This window comes from Meriones unguiculatus, chromosome 3 (assembly GCF_030254825.1).
Source record: "Meriones unguiculatus strain TT.TT164.6M chromosome 3, Bangor_MerUng_6.1, whole genome shotgun sequence".
Lineage (NCBI taxonomy): Eukaryota > Metazoa > Chordata > Mammalia > Rodentia > Muridae > Meriones > Meriones unguiculatus.
In genome coordinates this window covers 146,304,658-146,328,982 of record NC_083351.1, presented here as the reverse complement: position 1 = coordinate 146,328,982, position 24,325 = coordinate 146,304,658, and the positions used below count along the sequence as shown (strand labels likewise).

The 24,325-nt window shown below is 39.3% G+C and overlaps 1 protein-coding gene across 2 annotated transcripts in view; it reads left to right on the top strand.

The window, feature by feature from the left end:
- Positions 1-24,325, top strand: part of Corin (corin, serine peptidase) — a 197,164-nt gene that overhangs the window by 148,434 nt on the left and 24,405 nt on the right. For both annotated transcript variants that reach the window (XM_060380731.1, XM_060380730.1), the window contains exons 12-16: positions 632-777; positions 1,689-1,796; positions 8,867-8,980; positions 10,745-10,855; positions 11,914-12,043. In XM_060380731.1, the coding sequence (XP_060236714.1) occupies positions 632-777; positions 1,689-1,796; positions 8,867-8,980; positions 10,745-10,855; positions 11,914-12,043 (609 nt within the window). The remainder of the gene's footprint in view (positions 1-631; positions 778-1,688; positions 1,797-8,866; positions 8,981-10,744; positions 10,856-11,913; positions 12,044-24,325) is intronic.

Sequence of the window (24,325 nt, the reverse complement as noted above, 5' to 3'; positions counted from 1 at the left end):
CTTGCAGCCAAGCTCTAATCCAGCCGTGCCTGAATAATATTGAGCTTACCATGTCTTTCAAACTGAATAGGAGAATGGCCCATATTTGTCTTTGTTGAAAATTCCAAATCAAAACTAGAAATTGAGTTTTATCTTTAGAATAAACAAGTGAGCAGTATTGATGGAAGCTGAAGAAGGGGAAACAGAGGCAGAGCCTCAGAGAATCCAGTAAAGCACACGCCCTCCCTCCCCCACTGCTTATTAGAGGATCACGCCACTGGAGTCTCTTGGGCCCGTGGTCCATGGTGACAGATTGTAGGGAGTGATGCTGGGCGTTACTCTGCTTGGAACAAAAGCTCAAGAACGCTCGCCCAAAAGACAGAGAAGTAAAAAGCCAAAGGGAAGGGGATTTTTCTTTTTTCTTTTTTTTGGGTCTGCTGTGAAATCTATCTTGGTGACAGCAGCTGGTTCCTTTTTGTAGTAATCTTGCTTGTTTGGATTTCTTAAGTGCCAGTTATGTATATGTGCCAATATGTTTCCACACACCTCCTTACACCTAGAGTCCTGCGTAGGATTAAAACCGAAATGCGTTCTGAGCACACGCTTCCTCGGGAGCTGTGCAGCTTCTGACACGTTGTCTTTCTGCTTGTAGACTCCTGTGTGAGCACTCCAAAGAGCGCTGTGAGTCTGTCCTTGGGATCGTAGGCCTCCAGTGGCCTGAAGACACAGAGTGCAATCAATTTCCAGAGGAAAATTCGGATAATCAGACTTGCCTCCTGCCCAATGAAGATGTGGAAGGTTAATGTTCCAATGTATTTCCAGTAGGGCATCTAGCATGGATGAACATGCCAGCTACTTTTTGCAGTCTCTGAGTTAGGAAGGCCTGTTGTTGGTTTTCTATTTAGTTGTCAGTTAGGCTGCATAGGTGAGTGATGCTGAAAACTAGTGGATTGCCCTAGAAGGCATTGGCACCTGTTATCATTCCTATCACACGTAAAATAATTTTAAGCAGCAAAAATGAACTCAAAGATAAGCTTACTCATCCAGGTATTTCCCACTTTATGCATACTCTCCTTCCAGAGCTGGCTATTTGTGTATGCTGTTTGTTTTAGGAGCTGTGAAGCTAATAGTAAAAACCAGCCCTTGGTTCTTCCACGTAAGAAGGCACTTTGGATTATTAATAGAAAAGTGCATACCTGATAAGCTAGAGTCAGATGGAAGGGGAGGAGGACCTCCCCTAGCAGAGGACTTGGAAAGGGACAGGGAGGAGATGAGGGAGGGAGGGTGGGATTGGGACGGAATGAGGGAGGGAGCTATGGCTGGGATACAAAGTAAATAACCTGTGATTATTTATCAGGGGACTGGTCCATCAAATGAAAGATTAGAATGTCTGGGAAGTTAGAATCATGGATTACGAACAAGTCCCAGGCTGTTGTTAAGTGTCTATTTAAAAAGGTACTTAGTTATTGCAATGCCCAGGTGCTAAATGCTGATCTGGGGAGATGGTAGCAGGGGTGAAGGAGAAGGTTGGAGATTCTCAGATTCTCAGAAGGAAGAAAAACAAGTGAAGCTCAGGCGTCTCAGGCTGTGTGGAGACCTGCTCTTCTATCTTTAGCACTTGTCCACTCACAACACCCCACATGGAGACACAGATGTTAGCTGACATCTTCGGGATTCTGTCCACTCAGAGCAGCACTGCTTTTTGACAGAATGTTCGCCGAGTCACTTCAAGTGTCGATCGGGGCGATGCGTGCTGGGCTCCAGAAGGTGTGATGGCCAGGCTGACTGTGATGACGACAGTGACGAAGAGAACTGCGGTATGTGTGTGAGATGGCATTGTCTTTCCTGTAGGTCAGTAACTGCCAAGGATAAGGCAGTGTGTGGAACCTGTAAACTGTGTGCTTGTCTAGGGAGCAGCATCTTCTCTGAAGCTAATGCACCTACTTCTGAAATCAGCAGACCATAAGACATGAATTGATGTGATTTTTGTGCTAAATTACATTGTAATTCATAATAAAATTACATTTCAGTTTATAGCCTTAAATATCTAAACAGTAAAAGGAAAAAGGAACAGTTCGCAAAGGTGAGGAACCATTTTTGTTACTAAGTTGCAAAGCCATTGTTAATCTGGTTTATGTCTTGGCATACCTTCCGAAGCCTCTAATCAGGCATCTACATCCATGAGACAGTTCAGGCTACAGAGCTCACATTTAATTGAGATTCATTTTCATGCCCCTCTCCCCTTGCCTCTGTTGAAAAGGATAAAACTCTCCTTGGCACTTGTGCTATTGGGCCCCAAAATCGTCAGCTGGGAGGCTGGAGATGCCAATGGCAATTTGACAGAGCCATTTCCAGTTTATTTTCTTGAGAACTGTGATTCTTGCATGCTGAATGTGCCAGGGAACAGAAAACAGACAGTGCTTTTCAACAAACAGTGCCTGGCATAGAGCAGAATGATTGAGGTGAGATCTAAAAACTAGCTTGCTGATGATTATTTAGCTTGTCATACGCCAAAATAAAACTGACACCTTATTCATTAGAAGCACATAAGGCAATATATATTTTGAGATTATTTCATTTTGTTGGCCTTTGAAGTATGAAATATTGCCTCCCCCTCAAAATGAAATTTTGTAGTAAGCATTGCCCTTCTGGTCAAGGCAAAATGCCATAAGCAATCAGCTAAACCACTATCAGATACTATAAATATGGACACACACATCTTCAGGAAGATTGCAGCTGTCAGGATGATGGTACAGAGGCCAGTGTAATTTTGCTATGTAGCAATACTTAAGAATTTAAGAATGTACTATAGTTTGCCTGTTTGTGAGATTTTTGTTAAAAAAAAATTCACTACTGTCATTTTAGTGGTGTGTCCACAATGTATTAGATTAGTCACTTAAGAACTTTGCTGGGATATAATATTCTAAGGTAGGACCTAGGACAGATTATCTTAGATTATTCAAAGTGGCTATATGACTGTATTGAGGCTATTAACTCCAGATTTTCAGCGGGTGACTAAGTATTTGGCAAATACTTAGTTCAAGTGTGCTGCTGGTGGTGCGCACCTGAAATCCAAGCCCTTGGGAGGTTGAGAGTCCAAGGTCACCTTCAACAATGAAGTGTCATGGTAACCTGGCCTGCTACACAAGGCCTTAAGTCAAGAAAACAAACAAAAAAGCAACTAAAATACATCTTGCCGAGAATAAATGGTCTTCATTCTAAAACACATTATGAAAAGCATAAATTCACAGTACTTTGATAAAGTACTTAAATGACCGTAGAATAGTATGTATCTAGTTAAATAATGAGTTTTCATGAAAACTTTAATCTTAAAACAGAATACCATCATAATAAAATAAACTAACCTTTATTTCATTTTCAAAATATCTTCTCTACCACTGGAAGCTCTGATGTAAAAAGTTTAAAAACTGACAAGGAACTAACTTGTTTGGAGCTAAATTGATGGTTTTAATAGTAATAATTTACATGGGAAAATTTACACTGAGTTTTCCCATACTGACTCATGGTGGACAAGTTTCCCTTTGTGTATCCAGTCAGATTGGCTGTCCAATGTTCTGGGAAGACACATTACTGATGATTAGATAAAATGTCAAGTTGACAGGCCCCACAATACTCTAGCAACGTCATCTAGTTCATGCTCTGTAGTTGTCTGTTTTCACGTGCCCACATGTCGATGTGGAAATGGAAACAAGGAAGTTGTGCTGCATTCCACATTTCTCATCACTCTGATTTATTCTGTCTCTTGCATCAAAGACACTCAGTGCTTGGTATCGCCTGTCATGAATCAACAGCTCCTATAGAAGGCTTAGCCACACTATCGGAGATTCCCTTCCAAACAACACTTACTTCAGTTAGGACGTTAAGTTGATTGTATTTGGCAGCTTTGTACCTGGAAATGTATCTGGAAAAGCACGTAAATTATAGACGCACTTTCAAGATAAACGTATGAGAGCCTGGTGATGCGAGCTTTGCACATAGCAGGCTCCTGTTCTCGTGGTAAATTTTTCGCTGTTGCAATTGCTAATGTAAACAAGTGTTGTAAGGCTTGCTAATATTCAGTTTTCTACTAATGCTTGTAAGAACTATGCAAGCCTGAAGCCATCACTGAAGAACAGACTCACACGAGGGAATCCTTGGAGACATAGGGATTAGCAGAGTCAGCACTTCCTCATCTTACAGGTTGACAGCTTGCTGGTGATAAAATAAATAGCATATCCATATATAATTAAACTGGCAACTTGATAAAATCAGTTTAATTTCAGCATAACACTTTTGTGCATTAAACAGTGGAGAACAGCCAGTCCTGAACAGAGATGCAAACATGAAAGACATAAAGAAAACAGCAATGAGATTCTGCATTTGCCTTCTGCTGCTAGACTTTAACATTGGCTGTGGAAAGCTGAGGTTTGCTTTCATTAGGGTTGATGACCACAGTCTGGGCCATCTATCATGCTCACAGAGGGTCTTCTCAGTGTGACCATTAAATGAGAACATGGCTTAAGCAAATTCTTTATATCTAACATAAAAATAAAATCCTTACTTTTCCGAATATAGTATCACTACCACTAGTACGGATCACTTTTCTGAGTATTAAATAATGACATCCCCTGAGCAGAGAAAGATTGATGGCAGTACAAATTGTTGAGTGACTTTCATTTATCTTCAAACTAACAAAAAAACCCATTTTTATTAATTACCTTTGGTCTTTTATTAAACTCAGATAAAACAAAAACTTTAGATGTAACCAGAACTGTTTCCTGGAGTTCAATCCTCTGGGGATCCTCAGAGGATCATTACTGTGATACTTTGAAGTTTATGGAAGGTTTTGTATATTTTTGTACTCTTTAAGAGCACTGAGATGATTTATCACCCAAAAGCCTTCACTTGTGGATGAGACAGCTCTGTTCTGTGACCATCAGAAGAATGAGCCATTATGTCCATACATGGAGCATATCCTTAACTGTGCTTTTATGATGAATCTGTGGGTTTGATTTCTGCTCTCTGAACAGGCCTAATTCCTCTCTGCCAAAGGAAAAGAGCGATCTTTCCTTTTGGTGTTTTGCTTCATGGTTCCTATGTCACTCTCTTATGCTGTGTATCGGATGAGCTTCTTGGATTGGTAGAGTGCTCTGTGGAGACTTTAGCTTGGCATCCAGACTCAACATTTAGAGGACTTGTTAGCTTTAGCTTGCCATTTTCCTTCTAGAGCTTGCTTGCAAGTTGTGATGTGCCCTCCTTTATCTTTTTGAACTTAAAGACTTATAATGTGCCCACTCTGATCCTCAGAAGACAGAGGCCAGGAACCCACTTGCGTGGTAATAGAGAATATAAGAGGTAATTCTCTTCTAAATTAACTCTGCATTTTGCTTGAAGTCATGTTTGGTTTGGTCTTGTTTCAGACAGCCCATTTTGGCAATGTGGAGTGGACCATCATAGCATGACATATCCAGAGCAGAGCTGGACCAGGTCCCCAGCTTTCAGCACAAGCATATGAGGAAAGTATCTTATCCTAAAGGCAGTGGTTATTAGGGATGGGTGATTCTGTTTCCAGAATCTCAGTCATTGACAGGGATCCTCAGACTATGGTTAAAGCCTTACTATTCCCTCTTCCTGGGGCATTAAGCCACTATGCTCTAAAGAGGATGTGAAGTGTGTCCCCCTAGGAAAGAGAAGAAATGGTAAACCCGCCAAGAGTAAACATGTAGATCAAAGCTGTAGGACCTGTGCTGTTGCTCACGATGGTCAATGCCTAGAGCCCAGAAGGGATGGAGGCCATCTATGCTGACTGCTAGGATGAGTACTGGGGAGGAGTCAGGATTATGCACATTCTTGCAGGATCTTCATACCTGCTACACTGAGTACAAGCTGTTCCTGCTCACGTGATTCATCGTAAGATTACATCCACAGTCCTTTCCTGGGACAGATTCTGGCCCATGATTTCTGGATCTAAAGTGCCTTACCTTTTAGTGTCTCAAAAACCCAGAAGCACATTTTCTCCTTTCCCCTTGCTAGCAACTCTGGTCTGAAGGGTGAGGTGGGTTTTATTTCTTGCATTTAGGAAAATGAATGGACCTCATATTTGCATAACTAAGATTTTTATGCAGCAAGAATATCAGTTTTAGGATTATGCTTTGGATATGAAGTGTCATAGAAGTATCTGTGTTAGGGTTATGATATGGATATTGATCCCTGGCTAGTAGAACAGCTCACTGAGAGAACATTGGATGAGCCTAATCCAAATCTGTAGATTAACCCATGTATCCAGTTATAATTCAATGACATTAATGGCAGGTAACAGACACTTTGGAAGATGGGTCTCATTGGAGGAAGTGAGTCATTAGAAGTCTATTTTGGGTGGCTATGTTCTGCTATTGTGTCATGTTTCTGTGCCTACTTTATGCTTCTTGGATACCATAAGGTGATCTCTACCAGCTGAATGCACACACACACACACACACACACACACAGAGAGAGAGAGAGAGAGAGAGAGAGAGAGAGAATGATTCATTGTCTTTGCTATAACAATTTTCTTTTGGTAGAGAAACCAGGTGCTGAGTCCAGGTAGAGTCTGGCTCTGTCATAGAAGTGTCTTTCCTAAAGTGTCAGCAAAACTGAGAGGTGTAGTGAGCAGTGAATTCACTAAACACAGTGAACAGAGTGCTAAGCCAGTTTAAAGCACCTAGCCATACCAGTTTGCCTGGGAACAAAGAACATTTGGTACTCAAACTAGGAAGGTTCTGGGCAAATCAGGACTTGGTATCTTGCCTCCTTTGGTGTACCTTGCTGTTTTTCCTGTGTTGGACCACTGTTAGAACAACCTCTGTTATTTGGTATGACAACCTAAAGGTGCATGAAATATCCTGTCTTATCCATATCTGCTCTTAAGGAGTCTTGCACTTTGCTTTTAGAACATACATTAAACTTATACTTACATCAAAAATGTCACTGTATAGACAAAGTGGTTTCTTCACCAATAATACTATCTTTGACGTGACCGATGTCGTGACCTCCTTTCATTTATTTCCTCTATTCTTACTACCTTTATTCCCAAGAGATGATTAGCTGCACAAGTGTGCAAAAGGAATCAAAATGCTCACAGAATACACATCTAAGTTTGCAGAATGCAGATAAATAGCAGATGACGAATGCCATTGCCTCTTGCAGTTAGTACTGTTGACGAGCACGCACTACAGAAGACCTTATGTCCAGTGACCTTAAACCCCTGTTCCTGGGTTTGTTTTATATTAGTCCTTTCCATGTGTACAGATTCTCCAAGCATTTCAAAGATTTCTTTGCATCAGGCTTCAGGCTTCTTTCTCTTGTCCCCAAGTATAGTACTTTCTCAACAACAACAAAAGTCATATCTATTGTGTTTTCTCTGCCCTCTGGTTGAATGAGAAGTTTAGGCTGTTGGCAGTTTTCAGGGTCCTTTTTGCATCCTTAGAGGACAATACCATAATGTTGTGTTTAGGGTTGACATTCATCCTCTGCCAGCTGAAAACTCCAAACATCATGACCATGAGTTCATTGAATCAACATCTGGACCTAAGGCCACTCCAGGTTAGCAGACAGTCAAGGACTCTCACCATTTATCCCTCACAAATATGGTTGATAAAACACTCTAAACTTAATTTTAGCTCAGCAAAATGTCTATTCTGGTGAAATATTTTGCTCCATACTCTGAGTGACCATTTTTAACAGTGAGAATTTTTTTCTCATAATGGATTCCAAGCATCCTGAGTTAATCATCCATGAGATGTCTCCGAATTCTTTCTGATGGGTCTGTGATAACTATCACAAAGATAGTCTTTAAAAGAGTATCCTTATTTGGTCACTGCTTTGCAATTTAGATATCTTAAATTATATTTTCCTGGGAACCAGAGTTTTTCATTTCTTAGATGAAGTGAAATTGCATATGAATTAACTATAAAGGTCTACCATGAACTAACCACCATTCTAGGAGAAATGAGAGATATTAGAAAGGCCAAGGGAGCACGTGTCTATAATCAGACAGGTGGATCTTGTTTGAGGACAGCCTTGGCCACTCAGTGAAATAATTGAAAAGCCCAAAACGCATAAAAGTTCAAAGCTATGAAATCTTTTCTTTCCCACCCTCACAGTATGGTGAGGACTATGGATCTTCTGAGGCATCTAGCTGCAGTAGAATCTTGGCATATCTTAGAAGACATTCAAACACATTGCACTTAATCAAATGATGGATAATAAGTGTAGTCTAAGGACTTGCTCCTCAAAGGGAAATTAAGTCCAGGTTGTAAATTCACAGTCCTGACTAATCCATACTAACCGGTGAGGTTTCCAACCTGAGCTCTCTCAGATCTCTGGCCACCAAAAAGTAACGGCTTTTGCACCTGGCTCTTAAATGAACCTTGTAGGTACTTAACATACGAGGAGCCTCTTTTATGAAACACACAGATGGTCCCTCAGTTTGCAGACTGAAATTACATTTTAAGATTGCACACATTTCCATATTTAGGTTTTGGCATGTTTGCTTGAACGGTAAGTTGCTTTACAGCTGAGCCTTGCATGCTGGCAAGTTGACTCAGAAGGCAAAAGGAACAACTCAGGAAGGATGCTAATGTGTAGCTGCTTTTTCACTTTTTCTGTTTCCCGTGTGTTGATTTGTATCTTGTGGTAGTAGAGCTGTTCTGTTCGCAGTGCAGAACGGAGACTACTGGACAGTCCTACTTTCGAAATCGCATTATTCATAGTAATCATAGATATGCAAACTCTTCAAGATGAAATCATACCATCATGCTGAAGTTTTTCTTTTTACCCTATTTAATTAAATTTTACCATAATTTTCAGCTGTGCATCTATTGCCAATAGCTCTTTCTTCTGTTTCCAGGTTGTGAGGAAAGAGACCTTTGGGAATGTCCATTCAACAAGCAATGTCTGAAGCACACTCTAATCTGTGATGGGTTTCCAGACTGCCCGTATGGCATGGATGAAAAAAACTGCTGTAAGTGCATTTGTTAACAGTGTTCTTTATTTTAAATACCCATTGCCTCCTTTTAAGTGTAAGCTAGAAAATTTGGAAATACATATTAAAAGATTTTAGCTCTTTTGACCTAGACAGACTAATGTTTTCAAAATACATACATATATTATTTTAACATTATGGAAACATTAAAATACCTCCTCCCAGTATCCAAAATTGTAATGCATAAAATGCAACCATAAGATGAAACACCATGTTAACATCAAACTCAAGCTATAGAAGAATAATTTGACCTGGGTTCATTATCTAGCTTTAGTTGATGATATAATTAGTTGGTTTCTTATTAGTTCACAGGATACCCAAGGGAATCAATTTTAAAAGTTGGATTTATTTTGGTTTAGAGTTTGGCAATGTTTCAGTCCATGATTTAGACTTATTGCTTTTGAACCTGTGGTTCATGGAGGAGAGGAGACAACAGAAGCATGTTAACTTCAAGGCTGTGTCTTAGAGAGAAAGAAGAGGCCATGGTCCTACCATATACATCAAGGTCACACCTTCACTGACTGCTAGTTGTCCCTCACACCTTCTCTCTTTTTAAAATCAGTTCTCAGCTTTCCAATAGCATCATAGGCTTGAGACTAAACCCTTAAGAAATAGGCTTCAAAGGACACTTATCCAAAACTTAGCAGTCTAATAACAGAAATTATATAGTTGGATGTGCACTGTTGTGCTGAGTTTTAAATATATATCTATACATACATACATATATATGTAAATAAAGAAAAACATCAGAAGATCATAAAAAGTTTACAGTTATCTTGTGATTAAGTATTGAGATTTTGAAATCTTTTATGTCTAAACTACATACGGCCATTATCTTTAGAACTAGTTAATTTTTTCTTAAGATATTTTACTCATAAGTAAGAGAAAGCTCCACTCAAACTAACGAAAAGAGAAGGCATTTATTATTATGAAGACATTTATTATTATGCATATCATACATGTCTCATATTATTATAGTAAAAGTAAACGCAGAATGAATTCATGAGGTTCTGGTAGATTTACATCATCTTGTTTGTGTTCATTTTAGCTTGAGCTCAGGCTGGATGGTCAAGAGCAAAGAGCATCTGGGTTGGATGAGCTGTCTTGACCATATTCCATAGGAAGAAGGGAGGATTTTGCCCCTTTCTCTGGACTATGGCTACAGGGTCCCCATGGGTCAACACTGGGCAGAGTCACAGCCTGTAGCAAGGGACTTTTGTGTTATTAGGAAAGAAGTCTCTACAGACACTCAAAGCACAGCCTCAGGCAGGGATTAGGAGATGCTGTCTGCTCTAGGCTGGCCTGGTTCCAGGCTAAGGCACATGGCATGGCCAGCAGACTTTGGGTGGATGCTATTTTGCAATGCATAAATTATAAAATCGTAGACCGAGGGTCTGTTGTGGAATCATGTTTAATTCTGGACTAATAATTACTCTCAGATAAGAATTGTCAGAAAAAATGCCATGCCGATGGTAAACTAATCAAGATCCTCCTCTGGGACCAGGGATGGTTGGTACAAAGCCCTGGATGAAAATCAGGTTTCCTTTTCACGGAAGGAAGAAGGGAAATGGATGCTAAGTAGGTAATCAAGGAGATTTACTGTAATTTTAAAAATCCAAAAGAGATTTATATGTGACTCAGAGAGTAATTTAATAGCAGGGTCCCTCAAAAGCCATCTATCTATGTGAACAGAGTCTGCTTTCTTAAACACTTCCATCTTCTTCCTCTTGGTCCCCCTGCCAGCATTTTGCCGGGATGACGAGCTGGAATGTGCCAACCATGAGTGTGTACCACGTGACCTGTGGTGTGATGGAGGGGCCGATTGCTCAGACAGTTCAGATGAATGGGGCTGTGGTAAGCTTCTGGTGCCTGCCATCTGCCTGACATTTACATGTCCGTCAACCATTTAAAGCTAAATAAATCCTAAATGACTTCATGGGTTTTACCAACCAAGTCCATCTATTTTGTTTTACTGTTATAAAAGCTGACAGTGGTGATTCATGGGTATTGTTTCTAAGTAAAAGAAAATTTGTCCCCAAGTTACTTCTCTGTTTGAAATGTCTATATTATAGGCATAACGTTTTGCATTCAAATGCTTGTAAACATGTCATTTTTGGACATAAATTTTATGTATCACCCAAGTTCAATTGTGGTGAATAATCAGTCATTCTTGGGTCATTTACATCCCCCAAAAGACGACATGGAAGTGCCTTCTTCATCTGCTGTATGCCTTACTCCTCATCCAGATGGAATTTCTAACCATCTAGTTTTTGCCATGGGCAGGACTTAAAGGCACTTCAGCCAGTGTGACAGCTTGTAATCTTGATGATCTGATTGATCCCCTCATTCTGCACACATCGCTCTGCTAGTTCCCTCAGTTCCTACCTTCGTCTCTTGTATCCTCTGGCTGAATAACAGGTTTCCTGTGTGCTGTGATCAGGTACACAGTGTTCCACAAATGACCTGTGGCTGAGCAGTGCAGAGGATTTGTGGGATTTGTGCCTATGGCACATCAATCCTAAATTAGCACCCACCCTCAGGAAAAAAAAAATATAAGGAGTTTCAAATTGCTCCTCACAGCTAGCTCAGCTAATCTCTGGGTAAGTTCAAGGCAGTGGGGCTCTGCATTTGGCCATCTTGTATCTCATAAGGAAAAGTTGAGAACGGCCTGCCTCTTTCAGTAGACTCTGCAGTGCTTTGAAAGCAGAGCACATATCTAATTCACTTTTTTTAGTCTCCTGTCACACTGAGGGGGCAGTGATTTGCGCAAAACAGGTCAACCCCAAATGGTTCTCAACTAAAATAAATACGAATGAATGTATGTAATCAAAGCAAAGGCATACGAACTTACGGTCTTGGGAGAAGAAGTGTTTTTAATTAGGCTTTCTCAAAAAATTTTTTTTTCTCCTCAGTGACCCTCTCTAAAAATGGGAACTCCTCCTCATTGCTGACTGTTCACAGATCTGCAACAGAACACCACGTGTGCGCTGACGGCTGGCAGGAGACGTTGAGTCAGCTGGCGTGCAGGCAGATGGGTTTAGGGTAAGGTCAGTAGTTTGTAGCACTGATGAGTTTCTCAGAGGGCTCTGCGGACGTTAGCAATAATATCTTCCTTATGAATGATGTAGAACTGGAAAATAAGAACTCTCCAAAGCCCTAGTAATAAATCCGGCGTGAGGAACTTATTTAATTCTAGGCACCTGCTCAGAAGAGTGTGGGCTGAAAACCTGTTAGGATGAAGCCTCAAAAGTAAATGAAGTAATTGTATTTTTAAGTATTTCTGAAATGGAATACGTCTCACTATTTATAAAAGCATTAAGATTCCCTCTTCTGTGGAACCTGGATGGAAAACTCTTCATGTGCCTTCCCTTGAGATACTGGAAATTTCTTTTTAAGCAATACACATACATTTAAAAAAAATGTTGAAAAATAGAAGTCGAAGCTGCTGGTATTTCTATTTATCCTAAGTAATACAGGAAAGATGGATCAAGGGGTAATTCACCAGTTTTGCATTTTAGCGGAATGGGAAGGCTCACCCTGGCTTTTACATACCCAGACTGAAATGGATGCTCTGAAACACGCAGGCGCGCTGCTTCGTGAGGTGTTCTGTTCCAAGTCCCCAGCAGCAGACAGCAGTCTTCCGTATCATCACAGAGCCCATAAAGGACGATGCACGGATACGTGTCTGTTATGTTACTTATATGGCATTTTGATTTATTGTGGTAATAAGATGTGAGATTCGAGTGTAAACATAGAAATGAGAAAAATGAAAGATAAGGGGGTCATGCAATTCTAGACTTAAAGCCAGAGTTTACCGCACTTCCCAGGATCCACTGAGCAACTGAAGACCGTTTACAATAATGAGCCATTCAACTCGGCACCTAGCTGTACTTTTTTGCTACCCTAGTTTGAGGAATCATATCACTGCTAACATCTTGAGCCATTTTCTTCCAGGTAAAGGACCACATCTTTGGAAATGTGAGTAACTGGTACTAATTTATAATAGAAGAATTTTAATCCTTTCCAGCATTAGAAAAATTATAGCTGTCACGATCCATTAGATTATCATCCATTTTAACAATTTCTTTATTGTGTCTAAATGAAATGGGATATGATTTTGATTAGATAAACGAAACCCCCTTGAAAGTGCTTATCTTGGTTCTCTCACCAAGACATAGGGGTCTTGCTTAATAAGAAAATTCAATTATATAATGAGACTTAGCTCTACTGAGAACTCTGAGGGGAAGTCAGGCCTGCAAATGTTTGCAACGAGAACAACAGTTTTGACAAGCCACCTTAAATGTAACTGTTTAACTGCAAATAGAAGAGATCCTGTCTTAAATGTCACACTTCATTTTTTTTTTTTTGCATTTCTTGCATATTGGATTTTCACTGAGCTAAAATACATTAACAAATTTTCCTACTTCAGTGGCATTTGGCATATTCACGGTGTTGCTCAACTGTCTCTGTTGTGTAGGTCTATAGCACTTTTATCACCACAAAGGGAAACTATGTATTCATACGTAGTCATTCTCAGTTGTCCTCCGAACCCAGTAAATCATTCCTTTACTTTCCATCTCTATGCATTTCACTCCTATTCTGGATGTTTTGATAAGGAAGCACATAGCATGTGATTTTTTTTTGTCTAGATAATATTCTCAGTCACCTGCGTTAACACTATGTACCAACTCTTCATTATTGTTCTTAGCTAAATAATATTTCGTTGACTCGGTCTTAGCCACATTTCAAGTGTTATGCCACCTTTAATTATCCCTACAGACATTTGGGTTGTTTCTACTTTTTATTGCATATGAGATTTATTATTTATGAATCTTTAATCAATATGATAGTGAATACCTGATATCCCAACACCAGGGAAGTAGAGATGGAAGAATTGCCTCAAGTTTAATTTTATCCTGTTGTAAGCTTCAAGGGCAGCTGAGTCTGCAGAAGTTCTGTGTAAACAAGTTCCTTTATTCTATTTCCCCTATTTTATTGTCTCCAAAATGAAAATAAAAGGTTAGTACTTTAGATATTTAAAGACCCAATAGATACATGGATATTTTCATTTTTAATTCTTTTATTTTACTGAAAGGCAAGGAGACTATGACGTAGAAATATAGTCAAAAAGCTTTAATGATTGACTGAGTTCATGGATAAATAGATAAATAATATCAGGTCATCTGAGACTGGCTTCAGATGTACTTGTCAATTTATGTTTGTGGCTCATATGGATGACAGATATATATTTAGAAATAGAATAGGCAAAGAATGAAGATAAGAGCAAGTGAGGTCACGTTCCTGGTGTAAGGATGGGCTGCTTGGAACGCTGCTGTTTCCTGGGTCTCTGGAGACTAGCGGTATTGTACAAATTTGTACTTCTGCTACTGATGCCACAAGCAATCTCTGCACAGCCTTTGTCTCTGAGTCAAAGTCCTTGACTGCAGATTTCATCCTTGGTTTTAATTGTTGCGTAGTATTCCATTGTGTAAATGTACCATAATTTCTGTATCCATTCCTCAGTTGAGGGACAGCTAGGTTGTTTCCAGATAAAGGCTATTACAAATAAAGCATCTCAGTCTCCAAGTGGTTTCCCTAGTAAGGGGAATAGGAGCTGTCTCTGACATGAACTCAGTGGCTGGCTCTTTGATCCCCTCCCCCTGAGGAAAGGCAGCCTTACCAGGTCAAAGAGGAAGACAATGCAGCCAGTCCTGATGAGACCTGATGGGCTAGGGTCAAATGGAAGGGGAGGAGGACCTCCCCTATCAGTGGACTGGGGAAGGGGTATGGGAAGAGAAGAGGGAAGGAGGAAGGGAGGAGGATACAGATGGGATACAAAAATGAATAAATTGTAATAAATAAAAAATAAAAATAAATTTGAGCAAGTAAATATTAACAAGTAAAAAAAATAAAAATAAAAACAACCTCAAAAAAGTATATAAGAACTATTCAGCTCTAATCCTTGAGAGGGTTCATTATGTAAGCACAGATTGCAAAAAGGCACTGATAACATTCAGAACTAACTCACCCTTCCTATGAAAAGGGTATTTGTTGACTTCAGTGGGTACATTTTAGAACTATTTCATAAAAAAACTCATTTCTGTGCCAAGTGATGTATTTTCAGGGATTATACACAATATTTCTGGTAAAAGCTGTTGATTAAAAAGATGTGCGAGGTCTTTTTTTTCAGTCTCGGATTCTGCAAAAATGGCAGACCTGTAATTAAGTGTTTGTCCAAGTGGGGGCGAGGGGATGGTGCTTTTGTTGAATCTGAAGACTTACTATCATCTGTAGGTTCTTCCAGGGTTCACCCCAGGCGGGAAGCACAGCGCTTTGCTGTTTAGACAAGGGCATAAATCAAGGCTCTGCGCTCCTTTGACAGCATGTTGACTTCTATCTACACTATTAAAAGCATATGCACACGTATTTAATGAACAGTACAAATCAGAACTCATTATGCCCTCTAATCCTTGCCAAATGCAGGGTTGAGACATCTGGCATTTGGGGATAAGTTTAGGGGGATGTGAACTTCCCTGTCTCCGAGCTCCATAGGCTCTATCCCTACAGAACATGAGCTAGTCTGGAAATCTGCGTCTTGGATCTATTTGATTGGCAGAGTGTCTTTGTGGAGTTAGCTGTAAACTGATTTTGTTGTTGTTGTTGTTGTTTTACTCTTTCAAAGCTAATCAAAAGAAATTCATCCGGAGAATGTTTCTATATTTGGAGCAAGACCACAGTTAGAGACGCCATCTACTTTGTGACCTAGTCATCTCTAGGATGGGCTTATGTTGTCATTGCTTCCTGAGGCTTACTCTCTGGGAAAGAGCTGCTTTCTTCAGAATGGCTGCCTTATTCACATGAAACTTGAAAGCTCTGTGTTTGCTGCAATTGAAAGTCCTGCCCAGGACACTGCTCTCATGCTTATTACCCCTGGATAAGCAGCTCATGATAGTCACGAGGTTTTAAAGATTGGCATATAACTTGCTTATCATAAAATTCACCCTTTTCTCTTTGTACTATTGCATTGCTTTCACTGTATTTACAAAGCTGCAGAATCAGTACCGTCCAATTCCAAAATCCTCTTATTAGCCTCCCTCCACTCTAACCACACCCTAAAAACACATGGCTGTTAGCAGCCAGATTTCACTTATTTCTCTCCCAGAACTTGATGACTACTAATCCATTTTTTCATCTGTGGATTTTTTCAAAGAGAAAATTTCCCATAAGCAGAATTATAAAATATCTGCTTTTGGGTCTCACTTTTTCCATTTAGCATACTGTTTTCAGGTTCATCCCCATTGTTGATTTATGATGCTGCAAGAGTCATCTGTAAGCTTTTTCATGAACACACATTTTCAAATTTCTTGGGTAGTAAATACTTAGAACTGGAATTACAATATCAAATTATATTTAATTTGTGTAAAGAGCTGCCAAACTCTTTTCCAAAGGGGCCATATCATCTTATACTCCCACCACTAAGGCATGAGTTATAGCTCCTTTATATCCTTGTCTTTTTCTGATAGCTAGGCTAGTGGCAATGGGATAATATTTTTACTGTGATACTTATTTGCATTTCCATAAGGGCTAATGATGTCAAACACATTCTTTTTAACTTAGTCTTTCATTTCTACTCTAGGATCCCAGAAAAGGCAGAACTCTTTATCCTTAAGGATTCATTTATTTCCGTTTTGTGTGTAATAATGTTTGCTTGCTTATACGTGTGTGTACCATGTGTATGCCTGGTGCCTCTGGAAGCCAGAAGAGAGCATCTGATTCCTGGAATTGAAGTTAACAGATAGTGTGAGCCACCATGTAGGTGCTGGGAACTGAGCTGGGGCCCTCTGCAAAAGCAACACGTGCTCTTTACCACTGAGCCATCTCTCCAGCCCTATAGTTCTTTTTTATTAGTTAATTATCTGAAAAATGTTGCATATATATAATTTATTCTTATCACATTCACTGTATTACCTTCTTTTGTGTTTACTAACTGAGGGAAACCACCCTACATAACATAATCCATGGGTTTTTTTTTGCTTTTTGTTTTTTTTTTTGTTTTTTTTTTTTTTTTTTTTTTTTTTTACTTCTTGGAAAAAAATGACTACAGTAATGAATAGATGTTTTCACGTCTAAGGAGAAGCTACATGAAGCAGGCCCATGGAATGCCATGACCTTCACATAGCAGCTTTGGAGCATGTCTTACGTTGAATGCATAGGAAATTAATTTCTTAAACAACTCTAAGAGGTTTAGTGCTTAAACATCTAGGTGAAAAGAAAATCTAGAGTGTAATGTGTGTCTTTATACTATTTCCTAGAACATTATATTTTGGGCAAAAGAGAATAATTTTCCTGAAAAGGTACCCATGGGAAAAGGATTTTTTTTTTTTTTTTGTTTAAGTCCTTCCATGAGACTACTTGGTATCAGCTTTGAAAAACAAAAGAAAAATATTCCTGTTGTCATGAGAACATATGTTTCTGACCACTAATGGTAAACTCTGCCAAGAATTTGGATATCTATTAGCAAACTGAATTTTAAAGTGTGTCAGTTGAATAATTTATGAAATAAATGGAAACTTCTCAGTGAGGTAGAGAAAGTCTCCATTATTAACTGCAATGGAACAAGGCAGGATCTTAAGTTAATCAGATTTGTTCTCTCTCAGATTACATTTGGTTGTAAACAACGTATCCTTAAAAAGACATTCCCACCAGTGGTTATCAAATGAAAACCAGCTTCCCCAAGTTCTTCAGAACCATGCACTGTCCAGAGCCAGCTTTTACCCTTCTAGTCTTGACGCCAGTAATAACAGAACCACTTGTGAACCATGAAATTCAGGAGCAGGAATGACCTTGGCTCACACGAATCTCCTAAGCTATCAGATTCCCAGGCCATTCCAATGGTTAGAGCATTGACTGGGACATGACTGTGAATGAAACCTAGGCGGATAGGAGTGTGGTACAACCTGTGTAGCCTTCAGCGCTTGGCCCAAGAGGGCTTGAGTTGTTTCCAACAAAAGCTGTTTCACAGCAGCTTCCTTTTGAAATGGCACCGGGAAACTCCTAGTGATGGCTGAATTTCTGATCTTAGGTCTTCTTCGTGTTGTCTCTTAAAAATTATCTTCAATTCAGGAGTGATATATTACCTTCATCTCAAAACTATTTGTCTGTTCTTATTATATTAAAATCTGGAAAGAAAATTCAGTTCTCTTATTCTAGCATTTTATAAAATGTCAATTCCTGTTATACTCTACCCATCTTCAAGCATTCTCTACTTCTTCGCTAGATATTAGGCCTACTGATCTAATTAGTGATGTTCTAACACTCCACATTCCTTCTAATGAGGGCAACTTTCACTCCCTGGCCCTTCTGCCTGGAATTCTGATCACTAGACCTTCACCTAAGTCCCTAAGCCTGTCACCATTCACATCTCGGCTCCTGCGCAGATGAGCCAGAGATGTTTTTGGACTGAAGCAGCCTTCATATCACTACATTGTTTCATTTCATCTTTTTTGAAGCCCTTTGCCAGTACCTCAAGCAACTTTTGAAAATAAGCATTAATCTGTTTCTCTCACCAAAATGATGTCTGTTAATTTCTTGTTTTGATTTCTATTTCTATTTACCTTTTAAACTCATTGTTATCCATTTTAATGTCTACTTGACTATGTCAGTTATTTAAATTCTCTTGAAGTAAGATTTGTTTTTCAGTTTCAAGCCATCTGATGGCTAGCAGTACTTGTTTGAACACTATTGGTTAAACCATTTTATGAGCATAAGTCAAGTGTAATTTTAATGCCCTCCTTTAACCTTTTTACATTACTCAAAAGCCAACATACAAAGGACTATGTAGATTCCTAATTCCAGGGTTCAGTAATCTCTTGAAATAAAATATTACACTTAATATCCCTGGAAGCGGAGAAAACATTTATCTGCATTACCCTTCTCCTTTGGAACACACAACCTTTGCTTTTCATGAACTTGTTTCACTTTCCATTTATCCCTGGAAGACAGATGAGTGCTAACATCCTTAAACATGACCTTCTCTTCTTGGCTGAGGTGAATGTGCATTAATCAAAACTAGATGAAAGTACCTCACTCCCAGGTTCTTGTGAGTGGCGAGGAGATACTTAAAATTCTTCAAGAAGATGCATTTCAGTTGGACCTGGGGGAAACTGCTTTTGTTTTTGGTCACAATGTTGATTGAATGCTTAGTCTATTGCTATTAGGAATCCAGTCTGGTGTCTTGTAGGAGAGTCAGCCGAGGAGAAGAAAAGCACTCCTCCACCCTTCCCCCTCCCTCGCTGCAAAGGAAATGGAGATGAGAGATGCAGGGCCTTGAGGTTGTGTAGCTCCCCAGCACCAACTGTTTGATAGAGGAACACATCCCTTTATAGGCTGAGCCCACCTCTATTCTCTGACACTCTGAACTTTAAATTATCTTTAAATTTAATTATTTTTAACTTTAAAGTATCTCTTTACCTACAGATACTTGAATGTTGGTACTTGAATCAAGTTGTGTTTAAAAGCATTTTCTATGCTTCCAAAAGCCTCAAAAGACTGGAGAAAATAGCATCTAACAAGATGAGGCACTTCCGTTAGAGAGTCAAATTCAACTCTTGTTCACAGCCTCCTGAAGAAGAAAAAATGGCATTGAAACAGAAACTGGTAATCTCTAACCTTACACAGCAATACAAATAAGCTGAAAAGCGATAGCATTTTCTTTAAAACCAAAATCAAGGTGCTGTCAATACAATGCTTGAGTATCTATCTGTTAAAAAGTAAAAGTGATGCCCCAAAAGGTATTTTCTAAGTTACTAAAAATGACATAAGATTTACCCCAAAAAATCCAGAAAGACAAAGACTATATTTACATAAAAATATACTTATCGCTTGGCACAACTTACTTGGTTTTGTAAAACTGAGTTTTATTATCAAATGACATTTTAATTTATAATGTTTATAGTGTATTGCTGTTTACAATTTAAATGTTGTTTAAACACTGTTGTTAATGTTCTAATAACGTTAATATTACTTGATAGTTATGATCAAGTAAAAATTTCACTTCACTTATAATTTGACTTTTCATACTGAAATGGATGTTTTTAATATTGTGAACTTTAACAACTGTAATTTAATGCTGTAAAGTAATACCGCTCCTCTCATTCCTTAAAAATGGTTTTTAAGAAATTTGTACTTATAGACTGTGCCCAATATAATTATTATATCCCATCTCTGAAGTAGACAGATAGATTGTAAGATAAGAAAGTTGTTCCTTTTCAGTTGGAACTTCACTAATATTTTTTAATTATGATTTTACTAAGATAGCCTCAGACTTCGTGCTCCACTTCAAATATTTATACTGAAGAGAGTTGTGCAAGTGTAAGCTGAGCTGTCTAAACAGACAAATGATTCAGTGGTAGTGTTCATTCACATTTGTCTGAAACCCAATAAAGCCATTCTGTCAAAACCTTAACTCATTCTTCAGTTTGATAAGTAACTTAACCAGCCTTCAATTATTTATCTTGTAACAGGCTCAGAGTCAGGTGCTACCTTAAATTTTATCTACAAAACAGGACTCAAATAAGAATAATGATATGATAGGGTCCAAGAAAAGACTTCAGAAGCTGGATTCTAAGTATTCTCATAGAAATGTTCCACATTCTGAACAGGGTACTTGGAGGGGGTGGAAATGAGCCTGTTTCCAACACAAGCATACGTACTTCAACATGTATTTCTCTCAAGCACTGTGAATAAACACTGGGGTTCTTCTTCCCCAGCAACAGACACACAACAGTTCATTGTCCTGTGGGGATGTGTAAGCTCTTGCTGCTCTCATGATGTCTAGATACAGGGCCCCTGTCTTTTGGAGACCTGTGCTTATCTGCATGTTTAATGTAAGCAAGCCCAGTTATAACAGGGTCATGGGGTGCCTGTATTTGGACCAAAGCCCACTGATAAGGATGGAGCCAGAATGGGCAGAGTTGCCTAGTGATCTGCTGGCAGTTCCTTTCAGGATGGAACTGGGTTGTATAGCTCAGCAGTCAAATTCTTGACTAGTGTCCATAAGACCTGGAGTCGATGCCTGCATCGAAACAATACAAAATGTCATTTGTCAGGAAGTTTCAGAACCCCGAGTCAGTTTGGCCATCTCAGTTCAACAACGGGAAAAATCACAAATTTTGTATATGTCTTTTGCAACTACATGAATCCCAAGAAGCACATTCATTTGTATGGTTGCCTTGCTTTCTACAGGGGATTGATTTTCAAGCCTCAGTTCTGTGGGTACTTAAATACCTTTATAGAAATGATGTAGTATGTGCATACCACCTGGGCATGTCCTTTTACATAGTTACATTATCTCTGGATTACTAATAATACCTTATTTTTCAGTGTAAATCCTGTATAAAAACTTCCTTCAGTAATAATGTCAGAAGCATACAGATACACTCTTCACTTCCTGGGTATTTCTCTTCCTCCAGCGGGTGCTTCTCAGACACTGAGGACAGCCGTGGTATTTTTATGCTCAGCGTAGAGAGGCTTGTTTGGCTCTTTCTTCTCTACAAGTCCATTTCCCCCGTTTATGTCTTTTTGTTTGGTTTTGTGATGTGCTGTTTTTAATCAGAGCTACCTGTGTGGCCATGGGTTTGGGCATACCCACTGGAGCCTGGCAGACTCCTCCATGTGTACACAGCTGAAAACAACTGCCTCTCCCCCAGAATCCAAGAGGGATCATGGTCGTGAGGGCCACATCATGGCCAGAAGATAGCACTTCACAGGCCTTCTCCCTGTCTACTGCCCCTTCCATTTTTTCCAGCCCCTCTTCTGTAACTCTCCCTGGATCCTAAATGTCTAGCTTAGAGCTGACCATTCAGCAGAGAGAACCTAGAACAGCTATGAGTCTCTGTGTTCCCTGCTGTTCACTGCCAAGAGACACTTGTGTTGTTAGGGGTTCGAGAAGCAGTTTAGACCCGCAAGTTCTCGATATACACCCATATATTCAGTTACTGTTTGAAAGGAAATTCGTAACATCAACCAGACATTTAAAATGATGTTCAATGATATTATTTTTCCAAGATATGACAAACTGTTTGGGATGGTAACTGCTGCTTTTCTGCCAAAATAGTAAAAGAAAATTTTTTGAACCAATATAATATACACAAATAGTAAATTCAATAAAGAGCTCACACACATACACACACACACACACACACACGCACACACACACACCACTGTGCAGTTTGAGAAGAATGCTGCATGTCCTGTGATCGAGGAGGCCGTGTGATTTTCACTGTGTAAGAAGTGGTACTCTGGGGATTGAGTTACCAGCTCTGACATCTGCTCACTGGTGACTGAAGGCCAGCTATTTAAGCTTTTTTTTTTCTTTTCGTTTCGATTTTTCATGTCAAAAATGGGAAGTAATAATAAAGGTGCAGAGTTCTTGAGAGGGTTACAAAAGGTAAAACAACTTGATCTGTTAGTATTTGCCGCGTAAAATGGTTCTCACACGTCAGCAAACCAACAACACAGAAAATACATTGAGGCTAAAAGAAGAGGGTGATATTCATGACAGACTAAAAAGTCTGGACACAAGTGCTCAAATGTCACTTACAATTTTTTTTTTTTGTCTCTACCAATCCGAAATGGAATGAAATATTTTTTCTTTTTTGTGCTGTTTTATAGGCACACTTAGGTATTTTATGCTTATTGTTTTTTAAATTAAAATATAATTTCATTATTATCCCCTTTCCTCCCTCCACCCTCTCCTATGTCCCACCTTGCTCCTTCTCAAAATCATGGCTTCTTTATTCTTTACTTTCTGTACATATAGACATGTGTGTGTGTGTTTGCATGCACACGTGTGCCTAAATATATAAGAGCAACCTGTAATTCCCTTTAGTGTTACTTGTATGCCTATGATTTGAGCAATGACCTAATGACCTGATGATACTGGATTACTGATTGTAGGTCTCATCCCTGGGGAGGGCTATTTTTCTTGTTCTCAGCATTTCTTGATTGCCTGTAATTCTTTGTCTGGAGGTGGGTCCCATGAGATTTCCCTCTCCTGTGCTAGGTTGTCTATTGGTGGTGTGCTTTTTGCAGTCTAGTTTAGGCAGGCATGTTGTTGAGGGATCATGGGTGAAGCTTTCTCTGTCATTTGGAGGAGACAGTATCTCACAGCACTTTCCTGGTCCTCTGGCTACTGTGTTCTTTTTGTCCCTTCTTCTGTGATGTTCTCTAAGCTTTAGATGCAGGCGCTGTATTATAGATTCATCACTTCTGGCTAGGCATCCCACAAACCACTCTTTCTCTGTATTTTGGTCAGTTGTGCCTTCTGTAATGGTGTCCATCTGCTGCAAAAAGAAGCTTCTTTGATGAGGTGTGAGAGCCACGTGAGCATAATGACAGATATCTAGACTACAGTTAGGGATTGTGAAGTTTAGTAACATGGTAGTAGGAGATCCATGACTTCAATAGCCCCAGGAGACTGGCTAGGTTTCCAGTAGGAGGCATAGGGTTTCCTCTTGTTGAGTGGGCCTTAAGTCCAATTAGAGAGCTGTTGGTTACCACCGAGACATGTGTGACACTATTGCTCCTTTAAGGAACCACTCTAATCATCATTTGGTGCATAGATGTTACAGCCGTGTGCAACCTTATTGTTTTCCTCCCTTAAACTTGCATAGCCAGTCATCAAAGAGGAGGCTTTCAGGTCGGAACCACTCAGATCCTCCACAGCCTGTGTCTTTAGCAACAGGGTCTTGCTTTCGAGCTCCGGGAGGCAACCAAGGGCAACAGCAAAAGCCTGTATTGGTTTGGGAGTCTCTTGGACAAGTCTGACCAACAAGTTCAAAAAGAGTTTCTCATGCTTGGTACTGAGATTTTTCTTAGATAGTTTAAGGCTTTTACAGGGGAGTATTGCCAACACAAGTGGGATAATTTCATTTGAACTATTTATGTACACATAAGTATAAATATATGTTTAAATATATGTGTAAATATACATATTTATATAGACATGTGTATATATAGATTTATATCTATTGTATGTAATTTGGGTGAACAAATAATAATGTGATTCCTTTTGGCTTTTTTAGACCTCCTTAATGTTATTCTACCCTCTTCCCTCCCTTTCCTCCTGTGTTGAACTCTATCTCCCCAACCAGTTAACACCCATCTTACTCATTTCCTTCTTCAAATCACATATATCTTTCTATTTCCCTGTTTGTTGGTCCCTTATTCTTTCGCTCTTTCTGAAGTCACCTAGGTTATATACTCACACCTGAAGATTTGGAGCTAGGAACTGCAGATGAGAGAGAACATGTAATGTTCGTTTAT